This window comes from Poecilia mexicana, unplaced genomic scaffold, assembly GCF_051168715.1.
Source record: "Poecilia mexicana isolate PSO_F unplaced genomic scaffold, ASM5116871v1 scaffold_16, whole genome shotgun sequence".
Classification (NCBI taxonomy): domain Eukaryota; kingdom Metazoa; phylum Chordata; class Actinopteri; order Cyprinodontiformes; family Poeciliidae; genus Poecilia; species Poecilia mexicana.
Window position 1 is genome coordinate 12,974,020 of NW_028263385.1, and position 26,880 is coordinate 13,000,899.

The window sequence follows — 26,880 nt, forward strand, 5'->3', positions numbered from 1 at the left end:
CTTGCATGTTTGTCTGACCACAGAAACACTCAACTATAACTGAGCTGTCTGATTTTTATTCCGTTTCCCTCCAAACTCCTCTGATCAGAAAATACAATGCAGCATTTTGCATTTTCATACAGTACATGTTTGCATGTGAGAAAGTGTCTTACCTAATGTTTAATTTTCCCAAACTTTGTCGCTCATTTTACGAGTTTCCCCCTCCTCTTCCTCCGTGTTCCCCACATCTGCCCCCTGGTTCTCCTTCTCTCCCACTCCCTATATTGTCTTAGAAGAAGGGGTGACATTTAGACAAGGGGAGGAAAACACACTGCCGACAAATATTGGAACTGAGGCAAATAAATCACAAGGTAGTAGGGAGCGAGGGCATAAGGAGAGCGCAGATAGTCGCACCAGCAGAAGAGAAGAGTTTGTCACAAATCTGAAAATAAAACATCTTGGTGGAATCAAATATTCTGTCTTAAACAATGCATTAGTAACTTCTTTTTTATTGTTTACAAATATTTGAACTTCAGCAGTCGGTGTAGCTGCACTTCCTTAAAATTTATGCAGTAGCTTCCCCTCCGTCTGTCTCGGCCTGTTTGCTCAGACTGGGATGTTCATAAATAAGGAGGTAATAAAACAGACACTTCTGATGACAGAATAATTCTCACAGGATATTGTTGATATTGCTGGGATTCAAAGGTGTTATCTGTGCTCCTGTTTGAAAAAAATACCCAGATTTATCACACATTTTATGACAATATAAAGCCTCTTACGGCCTTCACTTAATTACAGTTTTAATTGCTTATGTTCTGTTTATTTCTCTGTAGTTGTTTTGGTAGCATAGCTACAGTGTGAACTAACAGATTTTGTCTGGTTTTGAGTAAACATGAGTAAATACAAAATGTAATTTCTAAATTATTATTTAATTTATTTTCCAAACTAAACTGGCTCTAAAAAAAGGTGATCAAATCGTGAATTAGCTGTGCATAAGCCTTTGCAGGGCTCACTTGCCTCAGTGAAAGTCAATGTTTATGATTCAACAATAAGAAAATTATTTATGGAAAATATCATTACAGTGACAGTAAAGCATGGTGGTGGCAGTATGATGGTCTGGGGCTGATTTGCCTGCTTGTCTTGCTGTAATTGATGGAACCACAACTTTCTCTCTCCTGCAGAAAATCCTGAAGGAGAATATCCAGCCATCAGTTTCTGACCTTTGCAAACATTTAAGTGAAGATCTGGGAGCGGCATAGTCAAAGTTTCTACTCAAACCTGATTGAGATGATGTCCCTTAAACTGACTTCTTACTCAAAACCCCCCAAATGTGGCTGAACTAAAACAATTTTACAAAGACTGGGCCAAAGTTCCTCCACACTGATGTAAAAAACCTGTTACCTGTTATTGCAAATGTTTTTTCTCATGAATTAAATCATTATTTGAAAGTTACATTTTGTATTTACTCAGGTTGTCTTTCCCTTATAATTAGTTTGAAGATCGTAAACATTAATGTATGACAAAAACAGAAGAAATCAATATGTGGGAAAATAGTTTTTTTTTTTTTTGCAGTAAAACATGTTTTCAGCTTTTGATGCTCCTTCACAAGAAAGAAACAATTACAAAAATCGATACAGTTTGATTAAAAACTTTTCCCTCATAGTCAGCACAGATCTTTAAATTGACCTTTTGGCAGCTGGAACTTTGTCAATGGTTGTAATGTGTTTGCATTTGTTATAGAATATTTTATTTATATTTAACTTTTCAGATGAAATTCACAACAGCTAAACTTGGGGATTCAGACATCATTTTTTTGTGTGTGTTTTGCTGCTGGAAAACTCAAAACGTCACCGCAGACTTTCTGCTGACAGATCCGTCTGCACACTTTCTCATTCCCCCAAATTTCTCTGCTCGCTCTCCCCCCGTCTTTATCTGCTGAGACGGGCGACTCCTTGCCTCCTTCTCTCGGTCCTCCTCATGTCGTATTCCTCCTTTGTGTCCCCCGTCTCTCCAAGTGACGTCCTCTGTTGTCTCCCACAGCAACACCATGGTGATGAGCTTGGCCACCGTCACGTCCAGCGCCTCTGTTATGCTCGTCCCTTCACCCCCTCTCGTAAATAACTTGCCTTCTTTTTTTTTTTTTATCTTTATCGTTACCCCATTTTGTAGACGTTTTATCATGCTGACATGGTCTGGTGGTGATTGACTGTAGCCAAGAGACGCTTGTTAAAGCTTCAGTCGTGACATGTACATGGAGATGACTTGCATTTCCTCCTATTAAAGAGAGAAGCAGTGGACTTTGAGAGTGTCTGCTGGATAGATGGGGCACATCTAAACTGATCTTCCTCCATGCTCTCATGGTTGCACGGAGGGGATGATTGACCTCATTCAGGATGGCTGCCTCAGGGTGCCTCTGGACTTCACGGGCATGTTCCCCCTCGAAACGTGACCTCTCACCTTTAGCTCCTGCATTACTGGAGGCCCACCTGCCTCAGCAGTTTGAGTGCAGATGCAGAAATCATCTGAGGCGTGCACATGATCGCTGTGCATGAGCACGCTTGCATTGCTCAGGCATCCCTGCCAACAAAGGGCTGAATGCACTGCTGTGTGTATGTGTGTGTGTGTGTGCATTAATATTATGGGATGGCGGGCGGTGGTGTTGTCAGGCAGGGAAGTGGGGGTGGCAGAGAGGGAGGGGAATGGATGACCCATGAATGTTATGGAAATATGGTGGCGTTGAGAGGGGAGGGGGCCCGGCTGCGGCCTGCACACACGGGATAGAGGGAGCAGATAGCGGGATGAGGTGTTAGTGACGGTGTCGCACGTGAGCCCTGTGCACGCGCACACATGCCTGTCTAAGGGGCATTCAAGCAACAGTAGCAGACAATAGCCAGGCATAAGGCTTTGTTGCTATGCGATCTGCATGCACCGTACCACAGGGAATACTAGTGGCCATTGGAGTGAGGAGAAAGGCCTTTGTTTTTTTTGGCTCAGATCTTCATTTTTACGAAGAGTATGCCACGTTATTTACTGTGAATGGGGAATAAAAGGAGCTTGTATTTACATTGTTAAAGGGAATTTCATCTGCTGGTGTCTGTGAGTGCATATGTGACCTTTAGAGGGAGAAGTCATGACTTCAAAAAGTGTGGGATGCAGAGTCATTTATCGATTACACATCTAGCGTATCAAGAGGGGAATATGAGTGAAGCTGGATGACTCCTACTAAAAATAACATCAGAAGCTCTGACAGATAGTAGACAGTATACCAAATTAAAGTGCAGTGTACAATTACAAAGTGATCTTATCTAAAACTGAAATACAGCAGTATCAATTGTGAAATAAAAATATGATTTAATTTACATTTATCCAAGAAAAACATTCAAACCTTTCTAACAACAGGGATTATTAAAACATCAAATATTTGTTATAATTGCTATGACAAATATTAAATATTCACTGGTATTCTCGCCTTTTCTGTTGGTGAGCTGTAAGTCTTTGAGGTTGGAAAACCTCCTCGCCATCACCCTAATCTTTAGGGACTTTGGCCGTGCAGCTCAAAAATATTACTTCCAGTCAGAATAAACATATTGGTAAAAATATAACTTTAAACCTAATTCTCAACAGATATTATATTTGCAGCTGTTACAGATAGATGGACTGATTTGTAGCAGAAAAAACTCCGTGTAATATATATTTCTTTTCTTGCAGACTTTTACTGATTCAGTGTTTCCAGATTGATGCCTTATGTCACTTTGTGTTATTACAGGCAAAGCCCTTATAATTATAGTTTCTAATAAAACAAACAGCACGGAAATGTGAACCTCAGTGAGGGATGTAATAACGAGATTAAGGAAGATCTGAAATACATCCTCAAAAGGCAAACACTGTCTTTATTCAACATAAATATATAACAATGGCTTTGCTGTATGTTCGCCACAAGTGAGCTGCATAAAATCAAGTGTATATAATTTAAAAAGAGATATTTAAAATGATCTGTGCACATCTAAAATTCACGTTCAGTAATACTAGCAAACACGTTCAACTTATATCTGTTTCATATTTGCATTAAAAGTTCATGTTTTTCTCAATAAATTATGACATCTTTGGACACTTAATTAATTGAAGTAACTCAATTTGATTTGATAATTGCTCACAGAATGATACATTTTAAACCCAGAAATTATTTTTCTCTGAAAATTAGAAAGTTACATGAGACAATAAACAAAATGTTGTGCTAGGTCCATGGCCTACACAGTCCTGGGTAAAATGTCGACTTTACAGTCTTAGATAAAAACAGGTGGTCAATGAGTGCTGCACTGAAGCATATCACTGGAAAGTTGTGTGGAGGGAAGAAATTCTGTCACCTTCATGACACACCAATGCACTAAAAGAAGGCTAACTCAACTACTGAGTAGATACATTGTTTAATAACATATATTTTAGTAGACATGTAAAGTTTAAATTTTCCGTTAAAATTTTAAGGTTTTCTTAAACTTATGACAATTAACAAAAACAAATGTCTGAAAATATATATCCCACCTTTTATAATGAATATAAACTATGTGAGTTGTATTTTTTTGAATTAATAAGTACATTTTTTGACAATTATTTTACAAACCGAGGTGCAACTGCAGATGTAAGAGGATTTTGCGACTGCTGAAGGTCACCTGGGGTCATACAGTCTCACTTGACAAATTACTTAATTTTACACTTATTCAAGAAAACTATCAGAAAGTCAGCAATTTAAATAATTTAAAGTTGATTTAAGAATTTCTACTGATTGTGTGTTAATTTTGATAACATTTGCTGCACACTCCAAGTGGTTGCATATTGACCAGTAAATACCCTGAAAAATAGTGTAATTAAATTAACTGTTATTATATTTTACCTTCATATAATCATTGCTTGAATGTAACTCAAGAAGTTTAATACTCTAAAAAACTGTGCTTGAATTCAACATGCACAAAGCACATTACTGTCTAAGCCGAGTTTAATACAGTTAACTTTGACCTTTACATGGAAAAGCAGCAATAAATCTCTAAACCTACAGTCTGTAACCTTTATAAAGAATTTCTTTTTTCTCATTTGTTGAAACTGTCACCATGTTGTGACAGTTTATGAGACAATAATCTGTGAAAAGATGGATCTCCTCCGCCTCCTTCCTGTGCTGCTATTGCTGTCTGAATAAATGCTCCGCACCCATCCCAATATCAACCAATCAGAGCCAGGAGGCTGGACTTAGTGCTGTCAATCAACTTCGTGTACTCTCGCTAAAGAGAAACAACTTCCCATTACTGGAAAACAGTTTATGCTAACTAGCCTTAGCTTTCACAACATGCTATGCTAGCTGCAGCGTAGCAGAGAGAATAGGGTCAGGGGGAGCAACACAAGAGATTGTGATTGACACTGCTAAGACCCGCCTCTTGGCTCTGATTGGTTGTTTCTATTTAGCACTGGGAGAAGGCAGAGGACCTTGACTTTTTCACAGATTATTTGTCTCATACCATCCATACTGTCACAACTTTTAACAAATATGTAATAAAATATTTATAAAAGTGACATACTGCAGCTTTAAGTACATGTAAACAATTCCGATTCACTTTTTTTAATGGTCAAACAATTACTATTTATCTCAAAATCTGTGAAAGAGGTAGAGATTAATTCTTATTCCTCATTATCTGTGGATGAAGATGTCTGAAGTGCCTTTATGTTTATAAAATTCAATTTGTTTTCCAGTTACGATATGCTTACCATTAGGATGCTTAATTTTTAAGAATTAATGATAAAAGTAAGTCAGCTATTTTAAGGTGATAAAAACCATTTTATCTTTAAAATTGTTACTGAAATTGTGGAGCTGCATAGGCTGATTGGGAATCTTCAACATTGTGAATGTTGTTATAAATCTCTTAAAGTGGCAGGCACATAGTGCCATTTCATAGCATAATCAATTGCTATAAAATAATAATTTTGTAGCAAAAATGGCAATTTTATAACTTCAGTTAACACAGTTGTGTTAACTTCAGTTGTTATAAAAAATACCATATCAAATATGACTTAAAATAAATTTGACATTGTAATTTAGCTTCCTGAAATTGGCCCTCTGTCTCTTTAAAAATTCCTGCGTTTAGGAAGTTATCACATCTCCCCTCTATTTATCCTCTAATAATATATATATATTTTTTTACCACAGTTTCACTGAGAAGTAGCTCAGTGCCGAAGCTCACTGAGGGGTTTGCTAATTGCTGCTGCAATTAGCAAACCCCGCACCTGAGTGGTGCTCACTCAGGTGCCGTCCACCTGAGTGAGCACCACTAACAACAAAATCCTCACTCTGCTCTGAAGGAGCAGAATAAGGGAGTAACATGAAAGCTTGCAAAAAGCAGCTCCAAGGAGGAGCTGTGGTTTGGGGGTGGAGCTAGATCCACCCAGGTGTTTTGAACAGCTAAATGGTTGCCATGGAGATCAAAGGGATTTCTCAAAAAATGGATGAAGGAATAAAAGCAACACTTCAGAAATAGCACTATAACATCATGTAAAGCTAAAAAAAAGTTGATTTTACATGATACTGGTCCTTTAAATTTATGGATTGTGACTATGTTTCTTGAGATAACAGATGTGGGACAGATGTGTTGGAGCAGCAAGGCGGCCTCAGGCCCAAACAGGGTCACTAACATCATTTTCATAGAAGCTAAACTATACCAGAATTATGAAATCCAGATGTGCTCCTGCTTTGTTCTCCTGTCGACTTGTTGCACATTAAAGTTTGTTTTACTTTCTAACAATAAACACTGCCAACATAAATCACTGTTCAGTAGCACTGCTGGTTTACTTTTTACGAAACCAGCAGCCAAAACTCACATAGAATCGCAATATGAATAGTTTCTGGCACCAGATGAATGTGTGACAAGATGGTGGATAAATCTTTACAGATAAACAGTTTAAACAGCTTTCCTTGCATGCTGTCTGATTTGAGCGCAGCTTAAATTGTTTACTACTTTTTCTCACTGAAACTGCACGTTGTGGTTTCTTTTAATGAAGTGGTTTATGGAACTGCTTCCGACCAGCAGCAGCAGCAGCAGCAGCAGCAGCTCTGCTGGTTTTGTTGGTGCACTTGCGCACCTGTTGGCGTGGGACCGTTTTGATTTTCCTGATGGAGAATCAGGGGTAATATTTGAGAGAGAAGGCCTCGGGTAAACACTGAACCTCTGCAGGGTGTTTGACCCGCACACTGCCGGCATGCCGTCCACCTGAGTGAGCACCACTAACAACAAAATCCATCACTTTATTCTCTTATTTTTATTTATTTATTGCATAGTTTTAACACCAGCTGGACACCCGGTGAGTATTATGGTCTGTCACTAGAGGACCTGATCTCCTCCAAGGACCATCTGTGTTTTTTTATTTTTTAATTTTTTTTACCTTCTTCTCTTTTTAGGTGTTGTATATTATTATGGGATGTATGCTGCCACTGCTGGAGTATTATGGTCTGTCCATTGGAGCAAGGGAGGGGGGGGGTGTCACTATGACAACGGGGTTGCTAAGGGGGCTGGGACTTCCAGTGGAAAGGGGAAGAAGTGTGCATGTGCATAGTGCATGCATGTGCGCGTGCATGTTGGAGGGGGTGGGGGCAGCCGGAGTATTATGGTCTGTCCGTTGCGAGGTAACTATGCAGAGTCCTGCGTGCGTGTGGGAGGGAGAGGGGGGATTATTATGGGATGTCTGCCCCCTTTGTGTGTTTGTGAGGATGTTAGCTAAGCGCTGCCTGTAAGGTAAGGGGGAAACAAGAAGTGGGGGACGGAGCCGCGTGTTTGGGGTCATTACGAAAAGAAACAGAAATATCACTCGGGGATTTAATGGGTGAGCACCGTAGAACAACATCTGGCGCTGAAGCAGTGTGATTGGTTTTTATTTGTCGCTCCGAAAGAGGGAGCACACCTCGAACCGGACAACACGCACACTACAGTAAGTTTCCAATATGTGAAGGCAGGAATTTTTAAAGCTTAAACTTTTCTCTGATGCACCTTTCTCATAAGAGGCTGTGCATTTATTGTTTTATTTTTTAATAACATGGATAAATGTCACCTGTAAGTTGATCCACTCCTTTGTTGGGATCTACCTGCATAATAACTTGTTTGTTTTGACAGGTGGACAATTTAATAGTGTGTTTACAATTCCAACTGGGCAGGCTTCGAGCCAATCATATGTATCATTATTTGTTTTTTTCCAGCACCAAGCGCCCAACCACCACTCCTCACTCCCCCCTACTCACACGCTACCCTCCCTTCCTGGACACCCCCGGTCCATTCTCCACCAGTCCCACGTCATTTTCCCTCCTCCCTCGCCGACCGAGGAGCGAGGTTTTACGGGGGATTAATTCGCCCTGCAAAGAAATAAATTTAAACCTTTCGTAGGGGGAAAATGTCGTGTAGCGAAGATGAGAGGGACGACTTTGGAGCGCCAGAGGAGCATTCAGTTCTTCACGGTAAGCTCGGCGTTTGCCCCCCTTTCTCTCTCGCCCTCCTTTCCCCGAAGAAAGGTCCATCTCTGTGTAACTTGAGCTTCTCCGCGATGCTAGCTGAAGCTAGCCGGGAGTATTCGGCTAGGCTCGGCTCGGGTCACTCGCCATGACAGATTAGTTAGCTAACTTGAGAAGCAAGTGTTCACACTTTTCGTTATTTATTTATTTAATATTTTTTAAAAGAAACATCGCTAATGTGTTAATAAGAGTGTGGCCTGTTAAAGTTTTATTTTATTTTATTTTTAGCGTTAGGAAATCGGGTAAGTTTAAACCTGTGCTGTTGTGGCATTCACGGACGCATTCGTGTGTGCGCGCGTGCACAGCCGTTTGCCCAGTCGTGCCAGATGGAGCAGCGCGCGCGTTCGTTCGTGGTCTTCTCCCCCTCCGGCCTGCAGTCGTGTTTTCTCTCCTGAAACTAATAATAATGCGAGCATGTCTCCTTTGCAGATGAAGAAGAGCCGGAGGATGTTGTCTCCGACCTGGACGAGGTACCCAAGTCGAAGAAGAAGAAGAAAGCCAAGAAGAGCAGCAGAGAGAGCCGGAGCAGCAAGAGGCAAAGACCCATCCGGGAGGTGAGCTCGCTGCTTCTGTCAAAGTTTGCATGCTGGATATTTAAATTGATGTATTTATTTGTGAGGGAGCTTAGAAAAACTTTTTTTTTTAATTCCTTGATTTTGGAGCAGGTTCCTTGAGTGTTTCAATCCAGCAAGGAAACAGGCAGTTTGTGTCTTGAAAAAGTCGATGCAAATGCAAATAACTTTCCCCATTAAAAATTAGGGAAATTAATTCCACCCACAGCTATGCTAAAATATGATCCACACTCAGTTGGAGTAATTTTAAACCTTATGGAGTCACAAATTACATAATAATACTGATGTTTTTCCCCCAATTATTGTAAAAAAATATTTTCAGCTATTCTAAATATTTATTTGACTTACACCTATTCCTGGTTGTCATTGTTATATAAGAAATATAAAATATAGGTACAAATAAGATATAAGGTTTTCCCTTTAAAGTTGCAGTATGCAACTTTTAAAAATAATGTTTTTTTTTTTTTACATATTTGTTACAACTGTCTCTGTGTCATGACAGCATAGTTTGAGACAGATAAACATCAATCTCCTCCAGCTCTTCCCATCTGAAGAAATGCACCCACCAAAAACAACCAATCAGAGCCAGGAGGCAGGTCTTAGCGCTGTCTATCAGTGCTGCTAAATGCACTAATGAGAAGAAAAAATATTTTTTATGAAAGTTGCATACCGCATCTTTAACATATAAATTATATTTAGAAATTGCCAGCTCTAGCATAGGAAGAATAAAAATAAAACCCTTATTGTTCATATTTCTACAAATTAAAAATGTAAAAACCTCAAATATGATTACATTAAATTGAATTTTCACCAATAATATAGACAGAAGCTTTTAAATTACTTGCATCTATTAACTGTTTGTATTATTTAGGAATTGGCCATGAGAAGCTCACGCTGAGCTTCAGCCTCTCATGCATTGATCAATTTTCCATCTGTGGCTTGTAAAGAAACTTACAGATCATCCAAACCTTGCTGACGTTGATGTAATAAGTTTAAAAACTTTTTAAACTCAGTTTTTTAAGGGTATCAATCTTAGTGACCAAATTCAGTACTCTTGGGTAGAGTAGTTGTGAACATTGTGATGGTGAAAATGAAAGTGCTTCAGTGAAAGGAAAATATGAGTTAATCATAATTTAAATTATCATTACAATATTCAGCAATAATATCTCAATGTTATTTCCTAAAATAGCTCTTACTGCCACCCATTATGGCACTAGAAAAAAATACTTTCTGTAATTTCTCATTTTAATTTGAATAATAATTGAACTTTTGTGCACGATGCGACAAGATTCCAGAATAAGGGATTTTTTTTTGTCTTGAATAACGATAAAATAATTATGGATGTTTTATGTAGCGTTTTTTTTTTTTACGTGCAAACATCTTCAAATTGTAAAAACAAAGAATGAACAATATATTTGTGCAATGCAGTGAACAGTAAGTGTTAAAGTAAATGATATAAACAGAAGCTTGGGTTTATGCTGAATATGAAATAGGTTTACTATTTGAGTCTCAAGTGACCTGGTTATATTTACTGTACAGTATTATGAAATATTTGATAAATTGAACTATGAAAACATTTCAGATCCCTCACAACAAAAGTGGTTGTTTTGTCAAACCAGCAGTTAAAAATCATAACTTTTAGTTTGCAATATTACAACTAGGAAAACACCAGAATCTTGCATTAGTAAACTTGCCTTTATGTTAATGTATTCTTGTAAATGCTTAAAACATTACAAAAGACACATTTTTGTACCTATAAAATTTGTGATGCATTAAAATAACTTAATTTAAAGAATGGGAAGAGTCATACTTTGTGTTTCATGCATAACAGAGCAGAATCCATCAAATTTTCACTAATGAGCCTAAAGGAGTATCATAACCTCTGCAAGCGACAAATGGAAAAAATAAAACCTGGTAAGGAGCCGTGCCCTCTTGTAATTAGTAAAGTGGGTCTGTATTTTGTAGGAACTGCCGGTCAGCTCCCCAGAGCACCTGATGGGAATGGAGGCGGCAGAGAGGGATGCAGATGAAGGAGGTATGCGGTCAGAGAGTGAAGGGAGTGATTATGCCCCTGGGAGAAAAAAGAAGAAACGCTCAAGCTCTGCAAAAGACAAGAAGAAAGGAGGTGGGGCCGGAGAGAAAGGAGGCTCTAAGAGCAAACGCAAAGATCCGGAACCAGAAGACGACGATGACGATGACGATGACTGCCAGGTAAAGTTTTATTGTTTACTCCCTGCGGAAGGAGCAAATGCAGCTCCTGGAGGAATGAAGTTCCTCTGACTGGCTTTGTTTTCCAACTTCTCTGCTCCCACCACAGCCGAAAAGCTCCGCCCAGCTGCTGGAGGCCTGGGGCATGAAGGACATCGATCATGTCTTTACTCAGGAAGACTACAGCTCTCTCACCAACTACAAGGCTTTCAGCCAGTTTGTTAGGTGAGGGGAAAACTAGAGGTGCACCGATCTGACATTAATATCTGTACTGACATTGAAAAAAATGATACATTGGGTATCAATGACAGGATGCCAGATCTATGCATTCTAATTCTATACTTTATGATTTATTTTACATCATATTTAGAATTGCTAATTGCACTTTCTGAACCATTTGAAAGAAGGTTTGATGCAGTTAATTTTTAGCTTTTTGATCAAAACAGTTTATTAGTTTGAGTTTATTATTTATTTTGCATCGGCTGTTTTACTCCTAACTGGACTGACTGAACAAATTAAAGTTTTGTTGATTTTACATGGCTGACCAAGCTAGTGAAGAAATTCATGCATTTAAATTATCAAATAAATTTGTAATTATGTTCATTTATGTCTGTGTTTATAAAAATAAATGTTTTAATTCAGCTCTGTTTCTCTGTATCGGATCGGTATCAGCCGATACGAGACCTCAGATATCGGTATTGGCATTGGGAGAGAAAAAAGTGAATCGGGACAACAACATATCTTGTTTCTTTCTTGTTCCCAGTAGTAAATATGTAAATAAACTTCTAAAAAGAAACAATAAACTTTTTCGTTTTTAGGCCTTTAATTGCAGCAAAGAATCCCAAAATTCCCGTATCCAAGATGATGACCTTAATGATGGCTAAGTGGAGAGAATTCAGCACCAACAACCCGCTGAAGGTATTACAACTCCCTAATAATTATTCTCTGTTATTCTCTGCTTGAAATTAGCAAAAACTTTCACTCTGTGCCGTTCCCTCCTCCCAGGGTTGCGCCACAGCCAATGCAGCCCTTGCAGCTGCCAATGTGGCTGCAGCAGTGGAGAACATGGTGGCTGTGGGGACTGACGGAGGCGTGGAGGCTGCCCCTGCTGCCTCCCCTGTGACTACTCCCTCTCCTGCCCCTGCCTCTGTTGCTGCTGCCGCTCCAACACCTGCACCGCCCCCAGCGCCGGCTCCAGCTCCCCCACTCCGCAAGGCCAAGACCAAAGAGGGAAAAGGTACAGCAGATATCCAAAGCTAGAGATACTGTTTTTGATCTAAAACTGAGAATAATGGTAATTTTAAAATTTAAAATAAATTTTTGCTTCTGTTGTTTAGGTCCAAATGCTCGCAAAAGGTCAAAACCTACACCGAAGCCTCCCCCTAAGCCAAAACCCAAGAAGGTGGCCCCACTTAAAATCAAACTAGGGGGCCTCAACAGCAAGAGAAAGCGCTCCTCTGTAAGATATTTATTCATTTTCTACAGCTGGTTTATTATGTTTAAGGATGTTTGGGGGGGGATTGTTCTTTGGTGCATCAGAAAGATACAAAACAAATAAAAAACATGAACATAAAGAAGTTAGATTCAACCAGCGTTGGGCGATATAGACTCAGAATTTTATCGCGATATTTTGTGGTACTATTGTGATAATGGTGATGATAAAAAAACTATGTAATACTTCTTTTTTAGGTAACTTTGTGGCTTTGACTATATGGTACAGCAATTATAGCGCCACAACAACAAATACAGATCTTGAAAAACATCCCTGTTTGAAACGATCTACTTAAGAACGCCACTTACTTAAATAAATTCGATTTAAACTGCATATTGTAACTGTATTTAATCATATTTTCAAATTTAGTGATATTTATTGATGTGGTCATGGAACAAACAGTGGAGAAACTAGTAAAAATTAAATTTACGTTTTATTTTAACATCTTATATTAATAATATTAATGTCATATTAATGTAGAGTAAATTAGAGATTAGGGTGAACTACTTAAATGTTTGCACTTAGAAAACAAAAAGCAAAACATTTTAAGATGGAAAATGTGTAGAGACTTTATTTTAGGAATTGTCTTTTACCTTTGCGCCCGATCAGAGCGATGAAGACGAGCCTGATGGCGACAGCGACTTTGAAGACGGCAGTTTCTCAGTGTCCGACGGCTCCAACCGCAGCAGCCGTCCTAAGAAGAAATCCAAAAATACGAAAAAGAAGAAGAAAGGTTTTGAAAAAAATGCTTTTTTCACTCTAAATGTAGAAAAACCTTGAATTACAATTTAAGATTTGGAAAGAGCTTGATTTCAGTATAAACATTATTTACAGTTGAAACTAGATATTTTCATCCATCTAATAAAATGTCACATTTTTTCTCACCTTCTGATGTTAAAGCAGACTAAAATTTTTCTTGTTTTAGGTTGGTTACAGTGACCAAAATGATTTCTATTTGCTAAATCCTGAAAACTTGGTAAAAACATTTTTAGAGCCTTTCTTTGGTACTACTTTGTATTTTGTGTTTAAGCTTTTAATTTGAGCAGGGAGGTCATTTACTTTAACATTATTCATTTGGATTGTTTCAGTGCATAGAATATTTATTATTCCTTATATCTTAATAAGTTATTGATCTATATAGTTGAGATACAGGTCTTATATTTTGTGCATTAAACAATGTTATAAAAATTTTATTTATTTTTGTTAAGTGTTTTGTTCTTGGACCAGTGAGAGACATTTCAAACCATAACATTTTGTTATATTTCATTTTACATTGTCCCTGCTGAAGAATGTTGAATATTATCACAAGACATTATTAATTAACAGGAAGAAATGATGTCATATACTAGAGAATTTAAACCGTCTTCTTTAGTTCATCTGTATTGTGTTGTGCTGGAAAAGTTTGAAAATTTGTCTTGAAAATGTTTGAATTTCACTTTGTGAAAAATGTACAAGCCTCTTTAAGAACAAACTTCAGTCTAGTATAGGAAGATTCACTACGTCATTCAAGTTTATGCTGAGCTGCTTCCTGTTTTCACGGACATGTTTATTTCTGGGACTCTTTCTTTTTTTGTCAGTGGAGACAGAAGATGGCGATGGCTATGAGACCGACCACCAGGACTACTGCGAGGTGTGCCAGCAGGGAGGAGAGATTATTTTGTGTGACACCTGTCCCAGAGCTTATCACATGGTGTGTCTGGACCCAGACATGGAGAAGGCTCCAGAGGGCAAGTGGAGCTGTCCACACTGTGTGAGTACAAATCATCAGAACTAGGGCTGCACCGATTGCAGTTTTCTGGCCGATCACCTATTAACACTCTTTAAAAACCAAACCTGCTGATTCTGATTTTGGCAGATTGTGATTATTTTTGTCTGAAATGTTGCTAAATATAGTAATAAAGTTGCTGAGTTGGTAACAGTGGGGTGACCTGATGGGCCGGTGTGCAGGGTTTCTTCCAGTGTGTTTAAGCCTGGCGGGCCACCAGGCTTTACTTACACCCCCACCAGGCTAAACATTGTTTGTTTACGTATTCCAGTTTTTTTATACACCAATAACAGTGACAGCAAAGATGGTTTAAAGAATCTCTGGTGGAAATATTGGAAGCACACTGGCAACATAGTATGCTCAGTATGTGAACACATAGTGAGACAGAGGTGTTTTTTTTCTTCTTTTTTCTAATTCACCTGAACTCTGTAACCACTGTCTGTCTTTACCGGTCTACAAACTAAAAACTTCAGCAGATTGAGTGACAAGTCACGAATAATTGATCAAAACTGTTTGACACTTTAATTAGGATTAAACATATTTATTGTAATTGTATTTTTTCTTAATGTTTGCCTTTTTAAAGAATTTATAGTTGGTGTTTAGATGTTGTTAACAATGTCTTCCCACAACACATAACAATCAAGTGATGGTTTCAAATTTCCTGTCAAATTTAAAAAAATGTTTAGCTCCAAAATACAGTGGGCTGCTGGACGACCAATAGAACATTGGTTGATTTTTAGACCTTTTCCGAGGCAGATAAGATCGGTTTCACATGTAAGTATCGGCTGATCACTGTTCTCAGGGCTCATTTTTTGGAGCACCCTAATCAGAGCCACCCAGGTTGGAGGTTTGAGTATTTTGAGCTTGCTTCTAAAATGTTGTGAACTACTTTAGAGAATTTCTGGAAAACAAGAAGCAAAATTTACTTTTTAGCTTTGGCACTTTAGTTCTGTCTCTCCTAACATTACATTTCTCTGTCTGTCGTCTCTCATTTCTCCTCCATACATCCCACCCTCCATCTTCTATTTCCTCCTGTCCCCCCTCTCCCACTCCCTCCTTCTGACTCCACATGCACACGCATTCAATGCACGCTCCACACCCTCCACCGCTCTCGCTCCCAAATCCCCCCACCTCTCCCTTTTTCCTTTCATGCCATTCCGCATACCTCCCTCCCCCCCTCAACACGCACCACCTCCTCCTCATGTGTCTGATTGCAACACCAAGGAGAAGGAGGGGATCCAGTGGGAGGCTAGAGATGATCTGTCCGAGGCTGAAGGGGAGGACGATGACGACAGGAGAGATGATGGCATGGAGGAGGAAGACGACCACCACATTGAGTTCTGCAGAGTGTGTAAGGACGGTGGAGAGCTGCTCTGCTGTGACACCTGCCCCTCCTCCTACCACATCCACTGCCTGAACCCTCCTCTCCCCGAGATTCCCAACGGAGAGTGGATCTGCCCCCGCTGCAAGGTGAGCACCGAGTCTGCATCTGCGCATGCTCTGGAGGTTCTGAATCTGGATTGCAAATGCAGCTTTCTACTGCAGATACAGCTGATCCTCCCGATCAGGATAAGTTTACATATTGTACTACAGACAAACTTTGCCTGTCTTGCACCTCTGATTAAGATTCTTTCACCACAACCATATTTTCCTGGATGATTAATTGTACCAGAAGTTACTGCGATAAACGATAATATTGTTGTTTTGAGAGCATTTTCAAGTGATATAATTACAAAACAATGCAGGAATATATTCTCAAAGATCAGTAAACTGTAAATTCCATTGAATATTCAGCACTGGAATTGGAAGACATTTTCAGTATCCACAATAAATAAACAAAACAACAGACACAACAAATAAAATGGATTCTGAATACTCAGTAAACAAAACCGCCCTTCAAAAAAATGGCTCTTTGAGACCAAATCACCAGACTGAGGACCTTTGTCATCCAGTTTTTGGTAGAAAGAGAGAAATATGAAAAATGATAAATCATGCTAATCGTGATTAATTGATTTAATGCTTATTGCGACAGGCCTACATGACAATTATAAAAGCAGTTCAGTGCAAACCTTTTAAGCCACTCCTCATTTCTTTGTTGTTATTCTCCTGACTCACGTCAACGTCCCTTCGTCCAGTGTCCCCCAATGAAAGGAAAAGTGCAGAAGGTTTTAACGTGGCGTTGGGGGGAACCTCCGGCCTCCATGCCTGTCCCTCGGCCTGCTGACCTGCCTGCTGATGCTCCTGATCCCCCTCCTCTGGCCGGCCGTCGGGAGAGGGAGTTCTTTGTCAAATGGTGCAATATGTCCTACTGGCACTGCTCCTGGGTGCTGGAGCTGCAGGTACTTATCGTCCCTTAAAAATGTGTGAAAATTGTATCAAACATTTTACTAATTTGAACAGTTATTGGGAGTTAACTAAGCTTTTACCCCAACATTTAATATAACGGTACCATAAACCGTTCTGCTGCTTCCCTGCAGCTGGAGCTGAACTGCCAGGTGATGTTCCGTAACTACCAGAGGAAGACCGACATGGACGAACCTCCACCTGTGGATTTTGGAGGCGAAGGCGATGATGACAAGAGCACAAAGAGAAAAAACAAAGATCCTCTGTTTGTTCATATGGAGGAGGACTTTGGACGCTTTGGGGTTAAGATAGAGTGGCTGATGATCCACCGCGTCCTTAACCACAGGTAGGGGGAATATGCAAAATGGAGACCGAGCATATAACATAAAAAACAAGTTGTTTTAACTCTTATTTTATTTCATATCTAACATTTTTATTGGTTTGGTGGTTGCTATAACTTTAGGTGTTTCTTAAAGTGACCTATTATGGTTTCTTGATCAGGTTAATAAGCTTTTTAGGGCCTCTGTCACTTTAAATCCAAATAAGCTGCTGCTGGCCACCCCCCAAGCTCTAATTCAACATTTACACTGCTGCAAACAGATTTGCAATTGTACATCCATACATTTTTGAAAAGCATTAGTAGAGCCTCCTGCACAACCAACTGAAATGCAGCAAGTGATCTCTGGATAGTAAGTGAGCAACAAAATACTTGTCTTTTCCAGCAGCCATTGTACAGTGCATGGTGCGGTAAAACCAGCTGACCAAACGTGCTGGAGCTCTGCTTGGGTTGCTAGGCAATGGGCCAGTGCCTGTCGATTGTGACTTAACAATAAAGAGTTTTTTGAAACATTAAGTTATCGCCACAAAATTTTTTTCGCACTTGGGCTGTTTTTTAGAAGCTATAATGTAATACTGTCCATTTTAAAAAATTAAGCTTCATGTTTCCTATGTGTTTTTTAATGCTAGTGTTGACAAGAAGAACAACGTTCATTACTTAATCAAATGGAGAGATCTGCCCTATGACCAGTCAACCTGGGAAAGTGAAGACATGGACATACCTGAGTATGATACGTACAAACAAATATACTGGAATCACAGGTATGGAGGGGTTCATTATATCTAAGGAAACAGTTTAATATAAATGGAGCCAAGTGTCTATGAGGGGGAAATGTTTATCTTAATTTAGACATTTATTTTCTGGACTAAATAGAGAGCTGATGATGGGCGAGGAGGGGAGACCCGGCAAAAAACTGAAGAAAACGGTCAAAGTCAAAAAGGCGGAACGGCCACCTGCTAATCCAGTTGTAGATGTAAGTCTGTTCTATCTACCATTAAATTAAATTAAACATTTGTACTTTGGTGTATTCTATTTTATTTGTTGGCAGTATAAAAAACAGTTCTCTGAATATTTTCTTCCTACCAGCCCACCATCAAGTTTGATCGCCAGCCCGACTACCTGGACAGTACAGGCGGCACGCTGCATCCCTACCAGCTGGAGGGCTTGAACTGGCTCCGGTTCTCATGGGCCCAGGCCACCGACACCATCCTGGCTGATGAGATGGGTTTAGGCAAAACAGTTCAAACGGCTGTCTTCCTGTATTCTCTGTATAAGGAGGTGAGAATCCAGAGTGAGAATCCTTGGTATTATTTGTGATAAGTGAGGTTTTATTAAGGTTGGACAATATAACTGAAAAACTGGTACGAAATTTTATGATATTGATAATTGTCAACATCGATATGTGAAATACTGCCAAACTGGTGGTGTTACCTTTTCTGTTTTATCAATAGTTTTCACTCTGCGCCATTTTTTATTCTTAAGCAGTTATGAGCCGCAGTGGTGAAACCTAAAACTGCTGCTGCACAAGTTACTCAGCAGACTGTTGCTAGGTAACCATAGAGTGAGTGAGTTGCTAGGTAACCAAAGAGTTAGTCAGTTGATTCCACCAACCTTGGCCATGAGAAGTTCAAATTCAAATTCAGAAATACCCAAAAGGGAAATTAAATGTTGTTGAAACTCATATTAATTAAAGTTCTTTAGAGAGTTATTGTAGATAGTGTCGGCTGTAGGCAGGAAAGATCTTTTGTAGCGGTCTGTCTATCTTGGGGAAACACTCAGTTTCATGAAGAGGATGGTGAGGGTTGTCAATAATTTTCTTGATTTTTGAAGAATGCATCATAAAATGAGCAGCTCAGAATTCAGTGAATATTCTTTGTACTCAATATTCTATATATTGTTGTTGATGATGCGTCTGTCACGATATGTATTATTAATTTATTGTCCAGTTCTAGGTTTTATGTGTTTTATTCTTGCATTAAGAACAGTTGTATGCCAGCAAAATTACATTCTTTTAGAATATTTTAAATCTGGAGAACTTTTCCTGTCCAGTCTGCCCTTCTCTGTCATTCAGTGAAGGTGGTCGGGTTCTCAGACATGCGACACACACTAACTTTGCCCAAAAAAGGGGATGAGTCCAAAGTTCGAATCTCTATTCTAATGGCAGGGCAAGACATGCGTTTTTATGTATTGATTTGAACTTTTTAAATTGGTCTAATCCTGCATTCTGCTGTCACAGGGTCACTCCAAAGGTCCCTTCCTGGTCAGCGCTCCTCTGTCCACCATTATTAACTGGGAAAGAGAGTTTGAGATGTGGGCCCCCGATATGTACGTGGTTACTTATGTTGGGGACAAAGACAGCAGGGCTGTTATCAGAGAGAACGAGTTCTCGTTCGAGGGAAATGCCATAAGGGGAGGGAAGAAGGCCTCCAAGATGAAGGTAGGGAGGTGATAAAAGAGTAAGAGTTACAGGACAGATTGATTTGTTTATTGAAATCCAACTGAAGTTTCGCCCAACCTCTGCACTCAACAGAAAGACTCGACAGTGAAGTTCCACGTTCTGCTGACGTCCTATGAGCTGATCACCATCGACCAGGCTGTACTGGGGTCCATCGAATGGGCTTGCCTGGTCGTTGATGAGGCACACAGACTCAAAAACAACCAGTCCAAGGTAATAATAAATCCTGAATGATCCATTAATGGCACCATTAGAGCGGGTGGATTTTATCTTCCCAAAAATATTTCTGTAATAAGACATCGTCTTTCTCAAGCTAAGACATTAGCCCATCCTCTTATGACTTGCTAATTGTATTACTGCAATGCTCTCTTGTTTGGTGCTTCTTGCTTCTTGCTTCTGCTTCACTACTGACAGATTTTTTTGATTTTTTTCAGCCTCTTTTGGAATGCTTTTAACCACTTTGTGTTGTCCTGTTTTTAATCCTGTGAAGCACTTTGTATTTCCCAACATTGTATGAAAGATGTTATGCAAATAAAGATTGATACTAAGAGTGCATTCACACCAGCCATGTTTAGTCCACTTTAATCGAACTTTAGCTCATTTGCTAAGAAAGTCCAGTTCATTTAGGGAGGTGTGAATGCGCAATCTAACTGATGTGGGCCAGACTCTGGAGCAAACTCTGGTTTGTCTAAAAACCTTGGACTTGGTTTGATTAAAGTGAACTCTGGTTCGAATGCATATATGTTAGCTAAGCAGACAGAGACTGCTTGAAAAGCAGGGAGCTTTTCAAGCAGTCTCGTGCAGGGCATTCTGGGTAAATACAACCAAAACAAACACAAGAATCTAATTCTAGAGGGAGAAATAAATAGCTTGTGGTGTTTTCTTAAAGACAAAAGAGAAATCCTAAAACCGATAAAATCTGACACTACTCCATTTTTGTTTACATTTTGTAAAGAAGGAAGTTGCGCTCAATGTCTTCTTCAGAGGTTTTTTGCATTGTTTCCATCAGTAGTTCTTGGTCCAGTGCCACCCACAGGCGAGGAGTGGAACAGGTTTTTCAAAAGCTTGGCTTGTTTAACACAGTGCAGTGTGAAAGCAAATGTAACAAATGTTTCAATTTTGGTCCCCAGTTGAGTCTGCCAGACTGTCAGGTGTGGAAACACCTTAAGGCTTCATTGCTACTTTTTTCTTTACAGTACTGTTTTTATTCATAAGGATAATTTAAAAAGATGTTTTGTTTTTATTCTTTCAGTTCTTCAGAGTGCTGAACAACTACTCGCTGCAACATAAGCTTCTGCTGACTGGGACTCCTCTTCAGAACAACCTGGAGGAGCTTTTCCACTTGTTGAACTTCTTAACCCCGGAGAGATTCAAGTCAGTAGCTCTGCAGCCGTCGTGATCGTGGCTGTTTTTCTTGGGGCGTCCACCTGCAAAGAGTGGTAATGTTGGATTTATTTTCTGCAGCAACCTTGAAGGGTTTCTGGAGGAATTTGCAGACATTGCCAAAGAGGACCAGATCAAGAAACTCCATGACATGCTGGGACCACACATGCTCAGGAGGCTGAAGGCTGATGTGTTTAAACACATGCCTTCGAAGACGGAGCTCATTGTCCGGGTGGAGCTGAGCCCCATGCAGAAGTAAGCAGCACTTTTAAATGTAACTGCTTTAAAAACTTACTTTGAAAGAGTCTTTTTATTATTTATTGTGGAAACTTTAAACCCCAAACTATTGCTTGCTATGAGTTCTGCTCCTGTACTCCCATCTGATTTTGCTTTTGTTCTAACTTTTCCCATATATTAATTTGGATTTGCTAATACAGGAAATACTACAAGTTTATTCTGACACGCAACTTTGAGGCGTTGAACACTCGAGGAGGTGGGAACCAAGTGTCTCTGCTCAACGTCGTCATGGACCTTAAAAAGTGCTGCAATCATCCCTACCTCTTTCCAGCCGCTGCAACAGTACGTTTTATGCTTCATTCAATTAACTTTGGTCACTGAGACATGCAGTCCTGCACTCTTACATACACTCTTCACAGCAATTAATTACATTTTATTTTTTTATTAAATACAAGGCTTAAAATATTTTCTCAAGACTGGGTTTTAAAAATAGTTTAAATTCCTCATTAATAGCTCAAAATTAATGGCTTTTATGTAAAGCCATTACTTTGGAAAATGCTTGATTTCTGTATAAAGTCTTTGAAAGTGCTTAATATTCTAACCTCATAGTTTTGTTATGAAGTGCAATTTAACACTTGATTAAAAGCCTACATTTGGAAAACATTTACAGTTAGAATCACACCTAAAAAAACAGACACATTTTTTCTTCACTGTCTGAATTTAAACCAAACTAAGTGTTTCTCTTTTTAGGTTAACAAAATTATTTATATTTGCTAAATGCCCTAACACTTAGCAGGAGTGTGTTTTGGAGATTTTATTTTGTAATTTCTTTGTATAATGTGTTTAAGCATACAGAGACAGTTATTGAAATTGTGGGATTTTTTTTTTGGTTTGTGTTTTGTTCTCCACTAAGGTGTATAGGTGTGTGTGTGTGTGAGAGAGAGACATTTCAAAACATAACATTTTGTTCTTTTAGTTTATTTTGTCCCTACTGTTGAATGTATAATACTGTCAGAAGAGATTATGAATAACAGTATCAAATTGTGTCATATAATGATTAATTGAAGCTGTCTTTTTAAAATTCATTTGTATTGCTTTCATCTCCAAAGCCTGGTGAAAATTCACCTTAAAAATGCTTGTTACTGCTTGAATTTTACTGTGGGAAAAGTGGACAAACCTTAAATTTCATGCAAGTTCTTCTCCTTTTTCAGGAGGCTCCCAAACTTCCAAATGGCATGTATGAAGGTACTGCCCTGACCAAAGCTTCAGGGAAGCTGATGCTTCTTCACAAGATGATGAAGAAGCTGAAAGAGGGAGGCCACAGGGTTCTGGTTTTCTCCCAGATGACCAAGATGCTCGACCTGCTGGAGGACTTCCTGGAGAACGAAGGCTACAAATATGAGAGGATTGATGGCGGAGTCACCGGCAACATGAGACAAGAAGCCATCGATCGCTTTAATGGTGAGATGTGTGTTTGCATATTTATCTTTGCCTCACTTGATAGTTGATATTTGCTTTTCTCATTTGAAGTCTGCCCTTTGCCCCAACAGCTCCAGGAGCTCAGCAGTTTGCTTTCCTCCTCTCAACCCGGGCCGGTGGCTTGGGGATTAATCTCGCCTCTGCTGACACGGTCATCATCTACGACTCTGACTGGAACCCCCACAATGACATCCAGGTAGGCCAACGCTGTCTTAAATGTGCTTGTAGGCAGCCATGTTTGGGTTCTGGTTGATCATCGTGTGTTACTCGCAGGCTTTCAGCAGAGCTCATCGTATTGGCCAGAACAGGAAAGTGATGATCTATCGGTTTGTTACCAAAGCATCTGTTGAGGAGAGGATCACACAGGTTCGGAAAAAAGAAACAGTGATTATTTAAAAAAAAAAAGGATTTTACGCACCTAGATGTTTATTTTGTGTTTTCGTTGTCAGGTGGCGAAGAAGAAGATGATGTTGACTCACCTGGTGGTGCGGCCCGGACTTGGGTCCAAGACGGGCTCCATGTCAAAGCAGGAACTTGACGACATTCTCAAGTTTGGAACCGAAGAGCTGTTCAAGGATGAAGTTGGAGAAGGTGAGAGAATATTTAGCAAAAAGAAATCCAGGGTTATGTGGACGGTCGGGGAAAAAAAAGTCTCAGATCCAATGATCTTAACTTAAGTTTTTACAAGCTGATTTTCCACTCATGTTCTTGGAGTCCATTTAGTTGTGTCTAAGCCTGTCGCAATAAAAAAAGGAGCTCAATAATTTCCATTCTGATTATTAATATTTTTTGTTTAGAGACATCATTATCTAATTTATTCATGGTTTCTGTTGTGTGTGCTTTGTTTTCCTGTGATTTGTGGTATTGGCTGTGGAAAAACTACAAATCCCATGAATACCATAAGTCCTGTTGAAAGCAATTTACCCTCCAGACATTCAGCCTTTCCAGCAAACCCACAAAAGTATTGTGCTTCTGAAACTGACTTATTGTTCGCATGTCCAATTAAAACCCAACCATTCCTGATACAGTATCCACTAATAGGCTCCATGTCATGAAGAAGTGCATATTTAATGATGTTTGGCTTGGAAACACTGACACTGAAACTTTGTCCTGGGAGATTTTCATAAGAGGTTGAGATTAATTGGCTTTCCTGAATAGCAGATGACTGATGTCTTGGGTATAAATTGTCTCATTTCCTCGCCTTTTTCCTTGCCTCGCCTTCAGGAGACAACAAGGAGGATGACAGCAGCGTGATTCACTATGACGACCAGGCAATTGACCGCTTGCTGGACAGGAACCAGGATGCCACGGAGGACACGGAGCTGCAGAGCATGAACGAATACCTCAGCTCCTTTAAAGTGGCCCAGTATGTTGTCAAAGATGAGGACGATGAGGTAAAGTGTAGGACTTGTTAGTTTATCTCGTTGACAGTCAACATGCGTCTTATTACTCCAGTACTCTTAAAGCATGTTGACTGGATAAAACAGGTTAAGGAGGTTTATGTTGTATGTGAGCCACACATGTCTTCTTTCTTTGAGGAGGAGGAGGTAGAAAGAGAGGTGATCAAGCAGGAGGAAAGCGTTGATCCCGACTACTGGGAGAAACTGCTTCGACACCATTATGAGCAGCAACAGGAAGATCTCGCCCGCAATTTGGGCAAAGGCAAACGTACTCGAAAGCCGGTCAACTACAATGACGGCTCCCAGGAGGACCGAGGTATAAGACAGGGTACAGAACAATATATAATGCAACCTCTTCTCTGTGTGTGTGCTGTTTGTGTCTGTGTGGTCATGTTAGGAGAGCTAAGTAGAACTTTGCATGATATTTAATCTCATAAAACCTAGAATGATGTAGTGTCAGTCATAAAATTGTTTTTTTTTTAATTACAAAAGTGGAAATTAATTACTTCTCTTCATTCAGTTAGACATAGATTTAAACAGAAAAACACTAATTAGATTAATTGTAAACATCTCTATTATTTATGTTTACTCTGCATTTTGGAGGTGTGTGAAATAAAACATTTATAAAACATTTTCACCTTTCTTATTGTAGTTTTCACCTCCTTTTAAAAGTAGGACAATAAAATTAGTTTCTTTGCCTAATAGAGCAGCTGTTAGGAGAAATGTGATCAACTAATCAAATTGTAGCAGCTGTTTCCAAAATTTCCTGTTTCTGATTTTAAACATAAGTCAGAGTTTTAGGAGGACAGTTAGAGACGTTTTTTGCATCCATTTTGTTTCTTGACTTTGTTTCAGCCGTTTTTAATGAGGCCCAGAGAAAATGAGATTCATCTCACATCAAAATACCAAATTATTACAAGCTACATAAAAGTACTAAAATCTATACAATCAAATTAATACAAAAATTGTAATGCCAATAAAAGTGTAATATTTTTATTACTGTATTTCAGTTTTGGTTTGTTTATCTTTGCAACCAAAACTAAAGGATTCTAAGAAAAATCTGAAAACGTCTTTTCTCTTTGGGAGAAAAACTAGCTGATAGCTCGATGTTAGTCGTTTCTTAGTCTTATCAGCTTGTCATCAGGTGGTCAAAGGTTTTGTCCTGTTTAAGTTCTCATTCATAAAGGTTTCTGTCTGTTCTGTGTAGACTGGCAGGAGGATCAGTCTGACAACCAGTCTGATTACTCAGTGGCCTCAGAGGAGGGAGACGAGGACTTTGACGAACGCTCTGAAGGTATGGCTCTGTCTCTGAAGGTTGCTGATGTGAAGAGGTGGGTTGTATGTGCATTCCTGAAACGTCTGAGTCCGTTCTCCAAGCCGTACGGTGTTAACGTTAACGGTGTTTAAAGTTTGATGCTGGCGCTCCAGTCGTAGAGTTTTAAGGAACATCTCTGGATCGTTGACTAACAGCCTTCCCACCGCCCCGTCTGCAGATACTTATACAGATTCAGACGACACCTACGATGTCCTCCTCGACAATCTCAACAACAACTCACGAAACAACACTTGTCAGTGCATCATCTGCGTTGAGCGTAGAGTGAGAAGGAAAGACAACAAGAAAGGAAAGGGAAACAATCAAGCAATCAACGATTTATCAGCGAGCTGAACTGCGTCCTATCTTGTTTAAATTGACTGTTGAATATTTGTTAAAAATGTACAGACATTTCTTGTATTTATGAGTCTTTTGGATTGATTTAATTGATGCACTTTATGTGATTGTTAGTGTTCTTATTTGTACTGAATGTGATTTTGAATTGATTAAGGCTACCTCAGTGTTCTTAAATAAAACTTAACCCAAAACTGGAATCAGTTGTAGATACTATGAAATAATCAACCGTCTTTAGGGTAAGGAGCAGTTAAAGTAAAGGTTGGAGGAAATTTGAAAAGGGACAGCTTCGTCAGGATCAGCACAGAGCCGTAAGTGGAGCGTCTTCACAGAGACACTGTAGGTTGATGAAAGTGCTCATGTTCATTATTTACATCGCTTCATTTGTCTGCGTGTTCCTTGAAATCGGTCGTTCATTTCAAAGACGCTAACTGTGTTCTCCCCTCGGTAGCTAACGCCCGCAGACCGAACCGCAAAGGCTTGAGGAACGACAGAGACAAGCCTCTGCCTCCTTTGCTGGCCAGGGTGGGGGGCAACATTGAGGTAAGTTCACTCTGAACTCTAATGAAAGGGGAAAAAGAGATCTGAAAAGTTATATGATTTTATTTAATTAACTTTTACCTCCAGAAGGCTTACATGTCAGTCAGTGGAAAGAGAAAACACCGCTATCATCATGATCGATAAGGGTTAAAATAAGTGCAGTGTTTATTTATTTATTTAATATTTTAATGTATTTTTAAAATCCATTAGTTTTTAAAAACTTTCTTTTTAATTTTTAAAAATATTTAATTAGTTTTTATTTTACATTTATTTATTATTAATGTAATTTATTTAATTTTTTTATATACAGCCCACTGCTCTGAACCCCATTGAAAACCTCCTGGTTTTTCCACCAAATACTGATTTCTGAGCTCTTCCTGAGTCAAAACATCAGCATTGTTGTTTCTAAATGAATATGAACTCGTTTTCTTTGCATTATTTGACGTCTGAAAGCTCTGCATTGTTTTTGTTATAAATACTAAATTTTT

General features: G+C 39.2%; 1 protein-coding gene across 4 annotated transcripts in view; it reads left to right on the top strand.

Annotated features, from left to right (window-relative positions):
- The first annotated feature begins 7,512 nt into the window (after nt 1-7,512).
- The window catches only part of chd4b (chromodomain helicase DNA binding protein 4b), a 30,403-nt gene continuing 11,035 nt past the window's right edge, over nt 7,513-26,880 (top strand). Inside the window, exons 1-29 of one of the 4 annotated variants that reach the window (XM_088013566.1) lie at nt 7,513-7,941; nt 8,207-8,461; nt 8,945-9,069; nt 11,053-11,298; nt 11,405-11,520; nt 12,114-12,213; nt 12,301-12,532; nt 12,633-12,754; nt 13,397-13,520; nt 14,365-14,537; nt 15,777-16,022; nt 16,688-16,891; nt 17,030-17,241; nt 17,862-17,993; nt 18,106-18,205; nt 18,319-18,510; nt 19,469-19,669; nt 19,763-19,900; nt 20,940-21,061; nt 21,152-21,325; nt 21,508-21,649; nt 22,519-22,768; nt 22,858-22,982; nt 23,060-23,152; nt 23,236-23,377; nt 24,011-24,180; nt 24,328-24,514; nt 25,394-25,480; nt 26,304-26,395. In XM_088013566.1, coding sequence (XP_087869692.1) covers nt 8,398-8,461; nt 8,945-9,069; nt 11,053-11,298; nt 11,405-11,520; nt 12,114-12,213; nt 12,301-12,532; nt 12,633-12,754; nt 13,397-13,520; nt 14,365-14,537; nt 15,777-16,022; nt 16,688-16,891; nt 17,030-17,241; nt 17,862-17,993; nt 18,106-18,205; nt 18,319-18,510; nt 19,469-19,669; nt 19,763-19,900; nt 20,940-21,061; nt 21,152-21,325; nt 21,508-21,649; nt 22,519-22,768; nt 22,858-22,982; nt 23,060-23,152; nt 23,236-23,377; nt 24,011-24,180; nt 24,328-24,514; nt 25,394-25,480; nt 26,304-26,395 — 4,311 coding nt within the window. In that variant the 5' untranslated portion in view covers nt 7,513-7,941; nt 8,207-8,397. Of the gene's footprint in view, nt 7,942-8,206; nt 8,462-8,944; nt 9,070-11,052; nt 11,299-11,404; nt 11,521-12,113; nt 12,214-12,300; nt 12,533-12,632; nt 12,755-13,396; nt 13,521-14,364; nt 14,538-15,776; nt 16,023-16,687; nt 16,892-17,029; nt 17,242-17,861; nt 17,994-18,105; nt 18,206-18,318; nt 18,511-19,468; nt 19,670-19,762; nt 19,901-20,939; nt 21,062-21,151; nt 21,326-21,507; nt 21,650-22,518; nt 22,769-22,857; nt 22,983-23,059; nt 23,153-23,235; nt 23,378-24,010; nt 24,181-24,324; nt 24,515-25,393; nt 25,481-26,303; nt 26,396-26,880 lie in introns of all 4 variants that reach the window. The other 3 variants (XM_088013567.1, XM_088013565.1, XM_014969918.2) reach the window with 3 other exon arrangements.